This window comes from Vombatus ursinus, unplaced genomic scaffold (genome assembly GCF_900497805.2).
Source record: "Vombatus ursinus unplaced genomic scaffold, bare-nosed wombat genome assembly UNPS02014799.1, whole genome shotgun sequence".
Taxonomy (NCBI): Eukaryota; Metazoa; Chordata; class Mammalia; order Diprotodontia; family Vombatidae; genus Vombatus; species Vombatus ursinus.
In genome coordinates, this window is record NW_020954577.1 from 40,558,516 (window position 1) to 40,577,369 (window position 18,854).

At 36.9% G+C, this 18,854-nt stretch overlaps 1 protein-coding gene across 3 annotated transcripts in view; it reads right to left on the bottom strand.

Annotated features, from left to right (window-relative positions):
- The window catches only part of SLC4A7 (solute carrier family 4 member 7), a 91,784-nt gene extending 79,059 nt beyond the window's left edge, over positions 1-12,725 (bottom strand). For all 3 annotated transcript variants that reach the window (XM_027872400.1, XM_027872399.1, XM_027872401.1), the window contains exon 1: positions 12,678-12,725. In XM_027872400.1, the coding sequence (XP_027728201.1) occupies positions 12,678-12,713 (36 nt within the window). In that variant the 5' untranslated portion in view covers positions 12,714-12,725. The remainder of the gene's footprint in view (positions 1-12,677) is intronic.
- Between the last annotated feature and the right edge of the window lie 6,129 nt (positions 12,726-18,854).

Genomic DNA, 18,854 nt, shown 5'->3' on the forward strand with positions numbered 1-18,854 from the left:
AGCTAAGTCTTTCACACTTGGCTTATCCTTAAAATATTGCTGTTACTATGGACAATATTCTAGTTCTGCTCACTTCACTTTGCATCATTTCATGTAAGAATTTTCAGGTTTCTCTGAAAGCATCCTGTTTGTCATTTCTTACAGTACAATAGTATTCCGTTATAATTATATATCACCATATATATTTTATGTGTGTATATATATATATATATATATCTCACAACTTCTTCGTTTATTCTCCAGTTGATGAGCATCCCCTCAATTTCCAATTCTTTACCAGCACAAAAAGAGTTTCTACAAATATTTTTGTACATACAGATCCTTTTCCCTTTTCTTTGATCTCTTTGAGATACCAACCTAGGAAATGGTACTGATGAGTCAAAGGGTGTGCACAATTTTATAACCCTTTGGGCATAGTTCCAAATTTTTCTCCAGGATGGTTAGACTAGTTCACATACAGTGCATTAGTGTCAAAATTTTTCCAAATCTTCAGCATTTGCCATTTTTCTGTCATGATAGTCAATCCAATAGTTATAAGGTGGTATCCCAGAATTGTTTAAATTTGCATTTCGCTAATCAGTAGTGACTGAAAGCATCTTTTTATGTGACTATTGATAGCTTTGATTTCCTCTTCTGAAAACTGCCTGTTCACATCCTCTGACCATTTATCAACTGGGGAATGGCTATTACAATTTTATAAATTTGGCTCGATTCCATATATATCTGAGAACTGAGACCTTTATCAAAGGAACTTGCTGTTGAATTTTTTTTCCTTATTTTCTGTTTTCCTTCTAATTTCGGCTGCATTAATTTTATTTGTACAAAAGCTTTTTAATTTCACATAATCAAAAGCATCTATTTTACGCTCCCTATCTCGTTTGGTTATAAACTATTCCCTTATCCATAGATTTGAAGGTAAAATACTGCATGCTCCCCTAACTGCTTATGGTATCACCCTGTACATCTAAAATCATGTACCCATTTTGACTTTATCTTGGTACGTGTAAGATGTTGTTCTAATTTCTGCCGAATTTCTGTCAAACTGCTTTCCAGCTTTCCCAGCAATTTTTGTCAATTCTGAATTCTTACCCAAAAGCTTGAACCTTTAGGTTAAACATTAGATTACTATGGTAATTTACTATTGTGTATTGTGTACTTAAACAATTCCATTGATCCACAGCCCTATTTCTTAGCTTGTACCACATTGTCTTGATGATTACCGCTTTGTAATGTAGTTTGAAATATGGAACTGCTAAGCCACCTTCCTTCACACTTTTTTTTTCATTGATTCTCTTGATATTTTTGACTTTTTGCTCTTCCAAAAGAATTCTCTATTTTTTCTACTTCTATAAAATAATTCTGTGGTAGTTTAATTGATATTCATATACTTCTATTCATGAGAGGAGGTACTTTTCTACGTCCCCTTTGGTTCGTTCTTTGAATTGAAAAATAAAGGTCAGTTATCTGGAGGCAATAAATGGTGATACAGAGATCTCTGATCCAGAGATCCCAGGTACGGGCTGAGGTGTTTTTAATATGAGGGTACAAATTCAGGCATGCTCATCTTCACTAAACAATTTAGTGAATGCATTTAAAAACATTATTCTGAGAAGAGGCCCATGACACAAAAGAGGTTAGGATCCCCTGCTTTAGAAGGACAATCATTAAACAATTTAGTCCTACCAAAGGGGAAAAAAACACACCAGAATTTGGTTTTAGATTTGCTTACCAATATTCTACAGTAAGAAATCAATTTTTTCTAGAACCAGCTCTTCTCATTTATTCATACATGAAAAGATTTTAGCACAGCAAAATGACTAGAAGATTATTTTTCAACAGTGAAATAAACAAAAAGTTAATGACTGATAGCTAGATTGGTGAAGTGATTGTTGGGTCAAACAGTTGGATATTACATTAATTATCAGGGCAAAGCTCAACTGTTAAGTGACGGCCAACTTCTTCCAAGGAGGAAAAAAAAACCCCTGCAGAGTATAAATTTTCAAATACAGCTCCTTCCTAACAGAAATAACATCACACTAATATTAGCTGCTATAGGTTTACTTTTATAAAAGCTAAATCAAATGCCTCATATTTGGATATTTGGCAATTTTTTAAGTTCCCCAGATGCTAAGTGAAATATAATCCATGGTGCTGAAAGTCCCAGGTGAACAAGCCACAAATATCTTTCTCCTTCCTTGAAGCCCTGCAGATCATTACTGGCACATTTGTTAAACAGGTGTGAATGAGTTAAGCTGATATATCACCTTCCAAACAGGAACAGTGCCAACTTCAGGAATAGGCATGAATACACATTAGGCACAGGGCTATAAATAAATAACTGAATGTTCTAACGGCTAAAGGCTTAGCAAAGAATTCCAAAATGGCTTCTTTTCAAGCACATTCATCCAAATAAAAGCTATAGTATCTTGTACCCTATCATTAACAAAAGCATCCAGGAGATATGGCGAAGAAATAAACCTTTAAAAGATAACTGCCCAATGGTGGGTAACAAAAGACTAAAATGACAGCAACTAATCCTACCTCCTTCCTCATCCCTTGGTAAGTAATATCTGCATAGACAGACCTAAAACTACTTAGAGGCAAAAAAAATAATAATGCAAAGCAATATACAATATCACACAAGTCCAGATAAAATAATGAATGAGGGAGCAAAGAGACTGTGCTTCCACAATTTAGCAAAGGACTGAATGCCATAGACTTCACTGGCTTCTAATGCTTTATTAAATGCTTTATTAAAATTGCCTAAATCATTTAATCACTTAGTATCATTGTCCTTATTATTCTGACCCTACCATGCACTTATCTGTCAGCACATTAACTACATGGCATTTCCAGCAGGGACCTAAAACACTGGCCAAGCAGTTATTAAGAGGAAGGGGAGAAAGAGAGTAATAGACTAGGCATTTGAGGCTAATTCATGAGATTAGTCATTCTTAAAGCTAGTCCCCAAACCTGAAATAATATACTTCAATATTAGACATAAGTACTCCCTTCAGAATGGTATAAATTACCTTGGATATTTGAAATAAAAAGAGGATAAATTGTTGCCCTCAAAAGCATTCTATGATGAAGTGGCAGAATGTGTTACTACTTTTGTCTTTAGAAAGGAGGTCTTCGGGGCAGCTAGGTGGCCCAGTGGATAGAGCACCAGCCCTAAAGTCAGGAGGACCTGAGTTCAAATCCAGCCTCAGATCAAACACTTGACACTTACTAGCTATGTGACCCTGGGCAAGTCACTTAACCCCAATTGCCTAAAAATAATAAAAGAAAAAAAATAGAAAAGAGGTTTTTATTCTGGGGTCTACAGATTTTTAAAATACTTTGATAACTGTATTTCAATACAATTGATTTCTCTTGTAATCCTATGTATTTTATTTTATGCATTTAAAAACATTATTCTGAGAAGAGGCCCATGACACAAAAAAGGTTAGGATCCCGTGCTTTAGAAGGACAATCTTTAACATTTTCATTATAACCGTTTTAATTTCACCGCATTGTGCTCCCAGCATGCCCTTTAATCTATATTTGCTTTATTTTATTAAAAGGAAATGCAAAGCAGACATATAGAATAATAATTTGTGTGGCTTTTTATAAATGATAACTGTCTTTGTTATCTTAATCCAATTCTAGCAATGTGTTTACAAACAAGATACTGAATTTCTAATTGTATACAAAGGTATGGTACTCAGAAATAAAGTAGCCTTATCAAAGACAAATTCTACTCATACATTCAAATTTATCATTCTACCACTTACTGAAAAAAAAACACACATGGAACTCAAATTACAGTGAAAATAAATATAAAAAATAGTGATTCAAGATCAGAGCACTGTCAACTTAGGAATTCTGAATCGCATTCCTATCATTTTATATCTACCTATCTATGTTATATATATATATATATATATATATATTATGCATATATATGTGTGTGTGTGTGTGTGTGTGTATATATGTGTATTTATATCACCAATTTTTTTAAAACCTGGAAGAAATCTGATAATCTTAGTAGTTAAACCTCCAGGTCTGAGGCACCAACTTCTGCCCCATAGCACAAGAGAAAATAGTACAAAATAAAAGACTCAGCCCTCTTTGATTTCTCAGGTTCCCCAGGCAGGTGAGTGGGGTGTGTGGGAGTAGGGAGGGCCCCAGCATTATATATTTCCCCAAGGAAATCATGTATTATGAAAGAACAAGCTCTTTCTTAAGAAAAGGGTCAATAACAGCCAAATGTTGTTCACAACTGATCTAGTCTACTAAATAAATGGAAAAACATGGCACTTATCAAAAAATTATAAATATAGACTTTTATCAGCACAGAAAAAGATACATGCTCATCAACTCTGCAGATGAAAGTTGAGAGACAGAGAGAGCACTACCACACTGGAAAGCAAAGTCAGAGCATTCAATAAAATCTTGTGTGACCCTGGGCAAATCACTTAACCCTGTTTGCCTCAGTTTCTTTATCAGTAAAATGAGCGGGAGAATGAAATGGCAAACCACTCCAGGATCTTTACCAAGAAAACCCAAATGGGCTCACAAAGAGTCACACACGACTGAAACAACTAAACAACAACAAAAATTAAGATGAAATTCAATAGGCACAACAAGTCTTACACTTAGATACAAAAATTACCTTCTTTACAAGTACATGCCTGGGGGGACAGGAATAGACAACAGTGCTTCTGAACAAAAACATGGGGTTTTTAATGAACTGCAAACTCAACTGAGTGAGCAGTGTTAGAACATCCAAAAAAACCAATGGGATTTTGAGCTGTGTTATGAGGGTCATAACTTTCCAGAAAGGGCAAAGCGAGAACCCCACTATACCCTGCGCTCTCATCAGGCCGACTGTGGAGAACTGTGTTCAGTCAATTCTGAGTACCACTGTCTAAGAAAGCTATTGACAACCTACAGAATGGCCAGAAGAGGCAATCAGGAAGAGAAAGAACTAAGGATGTCTACCTTAAAGGAGGGGTGGGCTGGGAGTGGATTCAGGAGACATCCAGTTGTTTCCTTCAAGTACTTGAAGGGCTGTCATGTGGAGGAGGGTTTCAACTTGCTCTGCTGGGGTCTAAAGGGCAGAACCAGAGGAGTAAGAAGCTGCAAAAATGCAAATTTAGACTGGACGTTAGGAAAAGCTTGCTAACAAATATAGCAACCCAATGGGCTGCCTCAAAGGGTGTTGGTACATTCCCTTCCCCAAAGATCTTCAAGAAGAGGGTGAATGATCATCTGTGGGTTGAGTGATATGGTGAATCCTTCCATGGATGGGTTGGTCAAGATGGCAGCTGAAGTCCTCTCTAATTCCCAAATAGGTAAGGGTGGAGGTCAACTGATTAGCTTCATCCCCTTAAAAGTAACTACTTTTCTCCAAAAGACTCACGATGGAAATTGCTATCCACGTCCAGAGAAAGAACTATGGAGTCTGAATGCAGATGGAAGCGTACTATTGGCTCTCCTTTTCCTTTGCTGCTTTGTTTTATTGCTTCATTCTCATGGTTCCTCCCATTAGTTCTAATTGTTCTTTATATCATGACTAATGATATAATGGGAAAATATGCTTACTATGAATGTATAAGTAGAGCCCATATCAGATTGTATGCCATCTTGAGGAGAGAGAGGAGAAGGGGAGAAAATTTAAAACTTAAAATCTTATATAAGTGAATGTTGAAAACTAAAAACAAATTATTTTTTTAAAAAGTAACTACTCTTGTTATATGAGAATGCTTCTTGATTGAATCCATCAGAACCAAGCGGAATATGGTTCTACTCCTCCCTGAATTAATATGTACTCATCACATCCCAAAGAATCTGTATAAAAATGTGGAGCCATCTTAGAGTACTATACAGATGGGAGTCAAGAACCAGCCGCTCACAGAAAGAAAAAGAGAGGGTAATACAGAGGTAGAGGAAGGACATCAACTCCAGAAGCACCTCAGAGCAGAAAGCTGAGACAGCAGTGTAGTCACCTACCTAAAAACTGAGGAAGTGCCAAGAAAAAAGTATGTTGTTTCCTCAACTTTCCTTTCCAGTGCACCTCTATCCACTGACTATAACATAATCTGCTGTTTCATCAGCAAACATTTCCAGTAAATTTGAATTTTGCCTCAACAAAGAGGCCAGGGAATAACTAGAGATGAACAGAAACATAAATTTAGACATAGAATACAACCTCCGGCTAAACGTTAGTATTTTTCCTAACTGGTACAGTGTCTGAACACGTAACCTATCTAAAATTAACTCCCTAAAGCTAAAGAAAAAAAAAGTGGATTTCAAGGGCCATTATAATACCTCTAGGATTAAAATAAGCCTAATTATTTTAACAGTGTCATATATAGTCCTAATCTTAAGAAAGCATCTAAGAAAAGCATGACCTTTCTGAGAAAAAGAGATTGGAATCAGATCACAGTTTCTGAATGCTAGATAAGGAGTCTAGATTTTACTCTGCAAAGGAAAAGAGAGTTATTGAAAACTTTTAGGCAAGGCAGTTAAGGCGAGCAGTGCTAATCAGAATGGTGCTTTAGGAAGATTAATCTGGTAGCAGTGTGTGTAAGACAGTCTATATTTATTAATCTACTATGTGCACTGCTAAGAGCTAGGTGTACAAAAAAGACAAAAAAAAGCCCCCTCCTCCACCCCAATAAAAGCAGTTTCTTCTTTCTTCTCTTAAGGAGTTCTCAGTCAGTCTAACAGAGGAGACATGAACACAACTATATACTGGATAAATTAGAGATAATTAAGAGAAGAAAGGTGTGGGTGGTAAGAAGGATTAGGAAATGCTGCTTGTAGAAGACAGGATTTTAGCTGGAACTCGAGGGAAGTCCAAGAGGCCAGGGCACAGGCATGGAAAACACACAGTGACAGCACACAGAGTCAAGAGACTAAGCGTCTTGTAAGAGAACAGCTAAAAGGCCAGATCACTGGGTCACAGAGTACTTACGGGTAAGCTATGTGAAGCCTGGAAAGATAGGAAGGAGCCAGGTTAGGAAGGGCTTTGAAGCCAAACAGGATTTTGTATTTGATCCTAGAGGTGATGGAGTCTCAGCCCCCCACCCCAATGTAAATCTATACTACAACTTACAATCCTTCCAAAGCCTATAGCAAAGACTGTGCTATATTACTAATAATAGGAGAAATTCACATTAAAACAACTGAGACCTCAATCTATTGCCAGCAAATTCACAAAACAAGTCAGAAATATGCTATAAGCTCTGTCGGAAGTCAAGAATACTAATAATACTGTTGATAGTGGTATAAATTGCTCCAACTAATTCCGGAAAACAAGTTGGAATTATGAGTGACCTAACTGTTCAGATCTTTTGACCCCAAGATGCTACTACTGGGCATAAACCTACAAGGAGCTCAAACACAGGTGAGGCCCTGTAGATACCACAACATTCACAGCAGCATTTTTTGTGGTAACGAGAGAGAGAGAGAGAGAGAGAGAGAGAGAGAGAGGGAGAGAGAGAGAAAATAAAAAGAAAAAAAAAGAATTTTTGCATTGCCACTTGTATTCAATATGATATCAATCTAATGCTATACCATTTCTTCTGATCTCTCAAGAGGCCACTATATGGCAGAGAGGTTAAAGTACTGGCCTTGAGATCAGAAAGATCTAAATTTGGATCCTGCTTCAAATACTACCTTAGCTGTGTGACCCTAGGCAAGTGACCTAACCTTTTCCAGACCAGTTTCCTGATCTGTGAAATGGGAATAATAATAGTATCTACCTCTCAGGATAGCTGGGAGAATCCAATAAGATAACATGGAAAGCATTTCTATATAAATGATAGCTACTAAAGAAATTGAGAGCAGGAAAAATCAGTGCCTTTACAATAGCTGCAAAATACTATCTGCAAATATCAATCTCACATCTATTTCAGGGCTTTCTGATTTACCCTTATAAATATTTTGGGTGAAAAAATAACCATTTACCTAACCCCCCAATTTCTACCAAAATAGTTCTAATTTGGGATTTCTTATCTCATAGGATTTCTTTGTAAATTTAAAAGTATCACATTACCTATTTAAAAGTCACCCCTACAATTCAACGCAGCTAAAATGCAAAGGTTTTTTCAACAGGCCACTGATTCTTCCTGAACTAATAATAGCCAAGATAATATGATAAACTTTCAGCTCTTGTTTTTGAGTTAGCCAACCAACTGCCTTAAGAAGGCCTCCCATTAAGACAAGCGTTAGGCAGAGGCAAAATGATCGCTTGTTAGGTACACTGTAGAGCAGTGGTGCCAAACAAATACAAACAGATTCCTGGTGACTTAGAAGACCACAAATTAACATTATCTACACTGTATTTTTATTCTGTTAAAAAAACATTTCCCAGCGGCACTTTAATCAGGTTCTGACACTCTGGAATTTTGCCATCATGGACCCTGAACCCAAGTTGTCAAACTCAAATAGAAAAGGGACCACCAAACCCTCTGGCCACACACTGACTTAGAAAACCACATATTATCTGTATTCGATTGTATTTTTATTTTGTTCCACATGTCTGACACTCCTGCTGTAGAGGATTTTACTCTGTATTTCCAAATTTCTAAGTTGCCTACCAATTCAACACTCTATAACTCCTTCAAAACTAGCTAACAACGGCTAGCTTTTATCTGATATAAAGGATAGTGTGCAAAAAGTTAATGAAAGAGAAACTACATCCAACTTCTCCCCCCCTCAGATCCCATCTCTCACACAACTGCAAAAATAATCTTCCTAAGGCACATATAGGACATCATTCCCTCGTTGAAAAATCTCCACTGATATTCTATTGCATCTAATCCAGGGTTCTTAACCTCTTTAGGGTCACAGAACCATTTGGTAATCTACCTAGGCCTATGGACTCCTTAGATTAATTTTTAATTCATAATTGAAAGAAATGTTAAAATCCAATTAGATATTCATAAAAGTAAAGATGCAAATTTATTTCTCATCCTAGTTCCTAATTCCCCTTTAATCTATGCACCCTTGGGAGTCCCTGGACCCCAGATTAAGACCTGCTGATACAAACTCGCAAACCTGGCTTTAAAGCTCTCTAGAACACAGACCCCAGCTATACTTCTCCGCCTTTCCCTCTTCATGCACTCCGTGCTCCAGCCAAAGGGACCTGCTCTCGGCTCTTTGTCCAATTTGGCCTTCCATCTCCATTTCTTCAGACAGGCTGTTCTCCAACCCACTCAATGTTTCCATCCAAAGCTTAAGATCTCCATCTCTACTCAAGGCTCAGTTCACGTACCCTCCCCTACATGGAAGTCTGTCCTGATTCTTCCAGTTGTTAGGGTTCTCTTCCTTCTCACATTACCTGTTGATCTGTTTTTCAAATCTGTATCCATGTTTTGGAATATATACTTTAAGAAAGTCACTGCTTTGCTTGGGTCTCTGTGATCCCAACACCCATCTTTATGCCTTAGTACATAATAGATGCATAGTATCTGTTAGATTTAAATTTGAGGAAAACAAATCTCATCTCAAAAAACGAAAACCTTCCTGAAAATTAGAGCTATTAACACAACCTGAGCCCTCATTTTCACCTCCAAGGAGGTGCCAAGAGCCCAAACTCTAAACGTAATGCCATCCTTCTTCCAAGAGAAATCTTCAACAGCTTCTTTTCACCTAACGGATAAAATATAGATACCTCCGCCTGGCCTGGGAAGGGTTCCCAACAGGGATCCTGCCTGCCTCCCTTCCTTTCACATACTGCTTCACTCCCCCTGGCTTGAGCTGCTCCCTGAGGGCAAGATTTTATCTAAATTCATACCTCTGGGGCAGGTGGCTCAATGTCTGGAATGTTGCCCCTCCTCACTTCTACCCTATAAAATCCCCAGCCTCCTTCAGGTGTCATTTCTGGCATGCAGCAGGCACTGTACAAGGCATTTTCTGACACCTGCTTCCCCTAATTGTTAGAACCTTTCTTGAAATTACTTAGATCTATTAGATAACTTGTGTGTATATTGGCATACAGTTTATTTATTTATCCATAACCATGTTTTTTGAGAGCCACTGCGGTGTAGTGGATATAGAGCCAACCTCTGAATCAGGAAGCTCTGGGTTCAATAACTACTTCTGACACAGAAGCAGATGAAATGACCCAACAACCCCAAGCACATCACTTAGGTTCCAAGTTCTAGAGCAGGTGCAGCTTTCTTTTATAGTCATTTCTGCATTGAGTTCCTGATAACACTCCTCCCCTCAAAAAAAATGTTTTCCCCCATAAGAACTATGTCATATAGCCTGGAAAAACACTGAATTTATATACTTAAAAGAAAAAGGAAGCTGTATATATTTAAGATTCATGGTTTCATGTACAATTCTCTTTTTCTCTTATATTTTATATATCAATTTATTTGGTAACTTTGGAATAAAAAATAAAATGTTTTAATAACTATCATAATCGAGAAATGCATTTCTAAATGAGGACTTGACCTTAAACCAGTTTTTTAAAATTTCACAAATATAAATACAGCACTTACGAACTATAAAAATAATTTTAAATTATGCAAATCCTTGCAAATGGGCAAAAATATACTGTACATTGACTATCCATTAGCTTAATGTACTATAAAGTGTACATAAAATTATATCAACATCACAGCATAATGGAAAGAACATTGAACTTGGGAATTATTAGATCTGGCTTCTTGCCCAAATTTTACTGGTCAATGTAATCCTAGACAAGTCAAAAATCTCTTTTATCTGATTTCTTCCAGTAAGTGTCTTGAAGGTAGACAGGTTTTTTTTTTTATCTATATCCTCAATGCCTAACACAAGACTTGGGACACAGCAGGTACAGCATAAAAAGACATGAGAGAAACGCACAACTAGGAAAAAAAATAGGTCAATCATGCAGTGAACTAGACAGCCTATATCCCCCATTGGTTGTAAGAAAGCAAGGAGGACCCCCTGCACCAAATTTATGAGAAGATATAGATAAGTTACACAGGATGGGCAGGCAAAGCTGGGATGCAATACCCCCACAATGATATTAATAATAGTGAGCAGTTACACGGGCAACTAGGTAACACAGTGGATAGAGCACTGGGCCTGGAATCAAGAAGATTCATCTTCCCAAGTTCAAATCCGGCCTCAGACACTTACTAGCTATGTGACTCTGACCAAGTGACTTAACCCCATTTGCCTCAGTTTCCTCATCTGTAAAATGAGCTGGAGAAGGAAATGAAAAACCACTATAGTATCTCTGCCAAGAAAAACCCAAATGGGGTCACAGAGAGTCAGACAGGACTGAAAAACAACTGAACAGCACTTATACAGTGATTTAAGGTTTGCAAATGATTGATATGATATCTCGTTTGATCCTCACAAGAACCGGAGAGAAAGAAACTGAGACACAGAGGCTGAGTCCTGCCAAGCATCACACAACTAAAAAGTATCTGAGGCAGGATTTGTATTCAAGTCTTCAAGACTTCCAAGTCCAGCACTCTTAACCAGAGCAACACTTGGCTATACTTCAGCTCCACTGGAGTATTAGAATATAAAAATAAAGCAATAACCATACGTGACTGAAGCATTAAGACACATGGCTATATTATAAAACATTTGACTTAAAATGGAAAAGAATGAAGGAACGTGAGTAAAGGAAATTACTTTGTATTCCTAGTTCTACCAAAAAGAAATCTATGTCCTTTACTTAATTACAATGTATCAATTTCTCTTAAAAAAACTCATATAGAAACAATACAGGTATAGTTCATGGCCTTGAATTTTAAACTGCATTACTTATTTAAGGGTAAGTTCACATTTCAATTTGTTAACAGTATGTTATGGTTATTTTTAAACTTGGAACTAGAGAAGGTGCTTTTCTTTTTCATTCTTATAGCACTAGGCACATAAACAGAATACTAAAAATAGCTAGAAGAAATCTCCATACCTGACAGCTAAACACTTTTGTGGTTAACCTCAGACAAGTAACCAATAGGGCAGTATGAGACTAATTAAAATGAGAAAAACAGCAAGGCTCTAAAGCATATGCCCTACTTTAAAAAATAAAATTCTAGAGTTATTATTTTCACCAAAATAAGTTGATTAAGGTTAATATACCAAATCCTGCACTGTCAGCATCTTAAAGATCACAAAACTCAGCTTAACAAAATAGTTCAAGAAATCACCCATATCACAAATTCATTTTTTGAATTACATGAAACTAGCAAGTGAAGTCTACAGTCACAAAAAAATTGAACTTTGGGGCCCCTAAATGCCCCTGATGGCTAAAACCATGTGGGTCACATGGCTTGGCAAAGACCAAATTATTTTCAAAACCTAAAATCTTACAATTATCTTTTCTGTACCATTTTGGTCAAAGAAATAAGAACAATTGTTATATAAGTTGCAATTATTCATTATTAATTTTACAGTCTAATAAAGATACTACAAACATTGCTCACTAGATACAAGATTTATTCATTTTTTTGGAGATTACTTGCACAGCCAAGGACACAAAGCATGATAGCCTTGGCTTTTTCTTCACTTTTTACTACTAAACATTCAAAGATATGTTTAGGAAAGAGAAGAAAAAAAAGAAGAAAATCAAGATCTCCTACTCTCTCTCTCTTTCTCTTTCTCTCTCTCTCTCTTTCTCCCCTTCCATCCCTTCCTCCCTCACCACCCCACTCCCCAAGCTATGTACATACAGGTGGTTCCTTCTTTTCCAGGTATACTCTCTCCATAGTAAGATATAAGGACTGTTCTTGTTTTCAATACAGTAATGTAGTGAATCTCCTGAATATCCCAGGGCCTCCAAGTACATGTCTGATTGAGGTCACTGGGCTTTACAGAGATGAACACTACTAAGCTGCTCTTTATTCTACAGCCAATCACTTTCTTCTAAGGCTCCTTAATCTTCCAAGCCAATAACTACAACACAGACAGGGTCAGAGAACAGCAGATAGGGGAAACACTTGCCTTTCTTCAATTCCAACTCAAAATACCAAAAAAGGACAATGACAATGCAGTTTCTGCCTAAACCTTTCTAAAATATTAGCAGAAAACTGAATTATAAGATTAAATAATTATAAGGAAATAGTTTTCTATATCAAGTCAGTGTAGTTTAGCTTTTCCTCTTCTAAAAATGAACCAAATGTATTTATGCTATTTCAACACCAGGGTCAATAGCGTGAAAAACTGACTGTGTTTTTATTTGAACAGTTTGTTTATGCTAATGCAATTTGTTAAACTTCCATTATCAATCACTGCAGTATTAAGAATTATCTTTCTATTCCAGGACCTTGCAATAGCAACTGAGTATACTTCAAGTCTTCAGAAGTATTGCTCTAACAATTTGTTCAAAAGTAGGCAAAAATAAACATCAAACATTATTCACAGAAAATGTAAATACTAAAGCAAGCTACAAGAAGCAGATTTTTTTGGATAAATTCCTACTGTTAATATCACATCCTTACGGAAACTACAAAACACTGCTCTCTTTATTTTTTAATAAAGCAAATAATTTTTTTGAATTCCACCAATTAACTACTTCTTGTTCCTAGTTAATTTTCTAGTAATACTCACCAATGAAATGCATTCAGTGAAGAAAAACAGAAATGCTGCTTTAAAGTGAATTTTAATTGGCACAAAGTAGAATTTGCTGTTTATTTTAGCTTTCAGTACTCTACTTACAACCCTGACAACTTTGGCAAGAGACAAATATCCACGACCTTCATGCACGAATCATAAACATCTACAGCTTCAACTTCTCCAAGAACCAAAGAGCCTAAAAGTATCCTTTTTTTTTCCATTTTTAAACTGATCTTTATTATCTTCAATCCTTCCACAGTCTGCACTTTGAAAACGGCACGTGCTGCAATCATGACAGACTTTTCTTGACTGAATGTGAAGCACTGGAGACTTGAAGTCCAGAATCTAGATTCACACGACGGTGGCTGCAACTGTACAAATCGACTGAAATACCAACTTCTATCATAGCCTGACATAAGTCCTCAGAAAACTTTTCCAAGTGCCTCTCTCAGGCAATGATTTCACATCTCCCTTTGCACAACGCACATGAGCTTGGGAAGCCCAAGGAGGCCTTCATGTGGGCTCTTTGATGGCTTGTAGGAGTTTTTTCCATAGAAACTCCACATGAACTTGTGAATGCTTACAAATAAGTCCTATGAATTGTATCCTGTGGTTGAGAGGATTAAAAAATAAATATGATAAGCTGACTAAAAATAAAAAGAAACTTAAATACCAATTACCTTCCACTTAAATATCATTTGATTCACTGTAAAAAAAAAAACCTATTACCATTACATTTTAATAGCACAGAAAAAATGTCTAAGAACATGTATTTATATCATTAATATTTTATAACTACATATCTTCCACCAATGAAAGATAAATATAAATTATCTGTTTAAACACAATGAAACCAATACTTGAACAATAAAGTAGCCCAAGGATTCACTAATTTATACCAAAGATGGTTTTGAAGCACCACAATATATTACAGTAAAGAACTTATAATAGGTTTTTAATGAAAAATCACAATAGTGACAAAACAGGGGAAAAAACAACTTAAGGCATGCAAGAGTTAACCCAACTACCAATGTCATCCAAGACAGTTGTTTTATTGCCTGTGATGATTGTTCTGCCTATTATGGAAACGTTTTGCATAACTCCACATATACAACCTATATCGAACTGCTTGCCTTCTCAACAAGGGGGTGGGGAGGGAGGAAGGAGAGAATTTGAAACTCAAAGCTTTAAAAATGAATGTTAAAAATTGTTTTTACATGTAACTTGGGAAAGATAAAATACTAAATTAAAAAATCTAAATATAATAGTAATAACAAAGAAAAACGATTGTTCATCCCCTAACTAGTACTCATCTACAAAATCCCTTTAAAATAGCTTCAGAGGGTAAGGGACTTGATTCTTAAGGTTAGTCCTTAAACTTTAGGCTAAAAAGCCTACAATTATTTTTAATAAATCATTACATACATATTACAAATCATTGTTTAACATCCTCAAATTTCATAAACAAATATTTTCCATACTTATATTTTGCCAAGATGTAATTTTTAATTGTTTAAAATAAACTCATTTACACTTTCAGTTGTGTAAAGTACAACTACGAAAAAAACCAACTGGTTAGGCTTAAACAAACAGCATTCTTCATACGATATGGGAACACCTCTTAACCTGGAATACAATTTTTAAATAAAGGCTTTCATTCCAGTATAAGGATAACACTATTAATTCTTTTTTTATTTTTAAGTTCCAAATTTTTCCCCTCCCTCCAGCCCCCCCCATCTATTAAGAAGGCAAGCAATATGATACCACTCATTATATTGTGAAATGACACAAAACATTTCCATACTAGCCATGACACTATTGATTCTTGATTGGAATGGCATGCTTTTTTAACTCCTTCCTAAATGCTCTCCCAAAAATTATGGTGATAGAACACACTGAAACAACTATATATCCTTACTTAGGCACCTCACCAGATCCACTTACCTCGTGATCCACAGGAATGTACTATAAGATAGTCAGTCAGAGAAAAAGATATAGCATATGGTCATGAAGTTGAAAGCTAAGCACTCCTATATGGAGAGAACACTTGGATTCTCAGTACCCCCCACTCAACTGAGCTAACAACACATCCTGAATTACCAAATTTAAAAATTAGCAAGCACTTCCTATATGCCATATAGTGTGTTAAGAACACCAATACAAAAAGGGAGACAGACAGTCCGTGCACTCCATCAGCTTACACTCTGAGAGAAGGAAGCAACCCAGAAGTGCTGTGAGGATGGAGAGTCACAGGGACACAGTTAACAAACCCTTTCCTAAAGCAGCAGCATGAACTGATCTGATGACTGTATCCAGAAGAATAGCTACAAAGTGAGGGAGGAGATAACATGGGATGGCCTGGGTGCATGGCTAGATGGGAAGAACTGTTTGGTCTAGAGTCAGTTAGATCTAAGTGGACTAGCCACTGACACTCAAGAAATCCTCATCTGCAGAGATGCTTCTCCTCAGGAAGAGAGCTCCAAAGATGAGCAGATGAACTTTCCCAGGAATTAAGGTTGTGAATTCTAAAAGTCTAGGATGGCAGGTTCTGGTCCAGGTGGGGAAAAACAAAGCAGAAGTGCTAACAAGGCAAGCTGGCCTGGGTGGATGGTTGACTACGTGAACTTGCCTTTTTCTTCAAAATGAACTAGAAGTTCCTATAGGCATCTAAACTCAACAGGTCCAAAGGAGCCCATTATTTTTTCCCTAACCTTAGCCTCTTACATTCCTTTCTCAACACGCTCTGAATTCCTTGCACTCGCCACATTTCCAATCTGTAGCAAAGCCTTATCATGTCTACCATTTCTACATCCCTGTCTCTCACTGACAGTCGCCCTCCCCTAGTGCAATCCCTTAATCACCTCAAACCTAGACTATTTTGACAGTCTTCTGATAGGTCTCCCTGCCTCCAGTCTCTCTCCCTTCAAACTCAGCTTCCAAAGTGACTTTTCTCAAGAGTAGGTCTGACTATGCCACCCCCCCTTATCCCATAAACTCCAGTAACTCCCTGTTACCTCTAGGATCAAATATAAGATGCTCTCTTGGCATTTAAAGGCCTCCACAACCTGGCCTTTCTTTCCTACTTTTCCAGTTTCTTATACTTCAGTCCCCTCTACATTCTCAACCTCAAACAACACCAGCTTCCTTGCATATGAAACTTTATCTCAAGACTCCTAGTATTTCCACTAGCTGTAGCCTGAAATGCTCTCCCTTCTCATCTTCACTAAAGTCAAGAAACATTTATTAAGTGCCTACCATGTGCCAGGCACTGTGCTAAGAGCTCCCTCATGGCTTCCTTCAAGACTCAGCTAAAATTCCACCTTCTGGAATTTGAATCTTTCCTGGTCCTTCTTACTGCTAATGCCTTCACTTTATTGGCACAATGCATATACCCCGAACCTACAATTATTAGCAAGTTGTCCCCCCATTAGAATGGGAGCTTCTTGAGAGCAAGGACTGTTTTTGTCTTTCTCTGTATCCCCAACTCTTCTCAAAGTGGCTGGCTTGCAGCACGAGCTTAAAATGCTTGCTGACCACTCAGAAAAGATAACAAGACCAGATGTGGTCTGACCAGTTGTTCTGGAGAATAGAAATATTAATTCAGGCTAAATTTTGTACTACTTTTTTGGTTAGCCACATCATATTACTGATTTATAATCAAATTAAGAATAAACTTAAACAGTCATCCTCATATGAATTGCTAGTAAGCCAGGTTTCTTCTATCCTGTACCTATGCTGTTGATGGTCTGAAACTAAGTACAGGATTTTCTATTTATTCCTCTTAGTTTTCATTTGCTTAGTTTTGGCTGACTTAAAAGATGAACTAATATCTTGAATCTTTATTCTGTCACCCTATTTCTCCATCTTGTTCACAAGGTAATTTCAAATGCTTCCTTAAAATCCAAATTTCCTCATCATCTTGCAACATCCCATCAACACCCTATAACCTTCTGATTGCAGAGCGGGTCCAAAAGTCCAAAACCTCCATTTAAGGAAGGAGCCCAGGTCAGACTTTTCCATCATGCTCCCATGTTGCACCCTCCCTCCTTCCACCTGCTTTTCAGTTTCTTTTGCATGCTGTCTTCCCACATTAGGTTGTAAGATTCTTGAAAGCAATAATTGTCTTTTTCCTTCTTTTTTTTTTAAATATTTGTGTTGCCAAGTCTTAGCACATTACCTACAACACAGTAGGTACTTAATAAATGTTTACTACTTATGACATTCTCCTTGCATCTACAATCTAATAACCCAAGCAAAAAAATTAAGTTAGTATAGGATGATGTATCTTTAATAAACCCACAATGGCTCCCAGTGATAACTACTTTCCTTTCTAATCATACACAAAAAGAAATTCTGTGTTTTACAATTTTCCAGGATATCAACATCCAACTCAGTCTATAGTTTCTAGGATTTTCCTCTTATTTAAAATCAAATCTTTGACCATTTCCCATCTTTGAAGCTCCTCTTTTCTCCAGGATTTATCAAACAGTGGCAGTGGCTCTATACTATCTCACATTCATAAATTCATTGAATATTATGAAAAATATTTAATTTAAATCCTAGAGCATTTCGGCAAATTTAAGAGACTTAAGTAATCTCAAACTAATTCTTCTGCTATCACTTCCTATGAGGATCTCATTTAAGACTTTATTTCCCTTTTAACTACACAAATTCTAACTTTGCATTTTGGGATAAAAAAAAATCACTCTCCTGGACTGAAAATCCTCTTTTTACTTTCCTCTTTGCTATAATATATGGTTTACGAGGTTTTTTTAAATACTCTCCCACACAACTTTGTTGGGTATACATTTACGTAAAACATACATACATAGAGTAAAATGAACTATTTCTTCACAAAACAAACATTTTCACGACAACCTAAAAACTGTGCCAAACTGAATTCTAGGCAGGAAAGCGAAGGGGGAAAAAAAAATCACAGTGAGTCATTTTTCTAGCTTGGGAAGACAGAAAAAGAGGTCTGCAGACACTGGGGTGGGAGCCAGCCAGGGGCAGCCCAGATCCCAAAGTCTATAAGGTAACTGAAAACCTGGTCAAAAAAAAAAGATCCCAAGGAACCCTTGTACTATCATTGGGCACCAAATCAGGTGCCATATGACAAATGTGTCACCCACTACCCAATTCCAGGTCAGAGTACCAGGGCAGAGAGGACAGGTTGCATTCACAAGGGAGAAGGAACAATACTTGTGTAAGGACCAGAACACAGAACAGGAAGGCAGTGACCAGACCTCTCCTCTCTCCAGATTATATCACTAAGGAAGCACCAAAAACTTAAA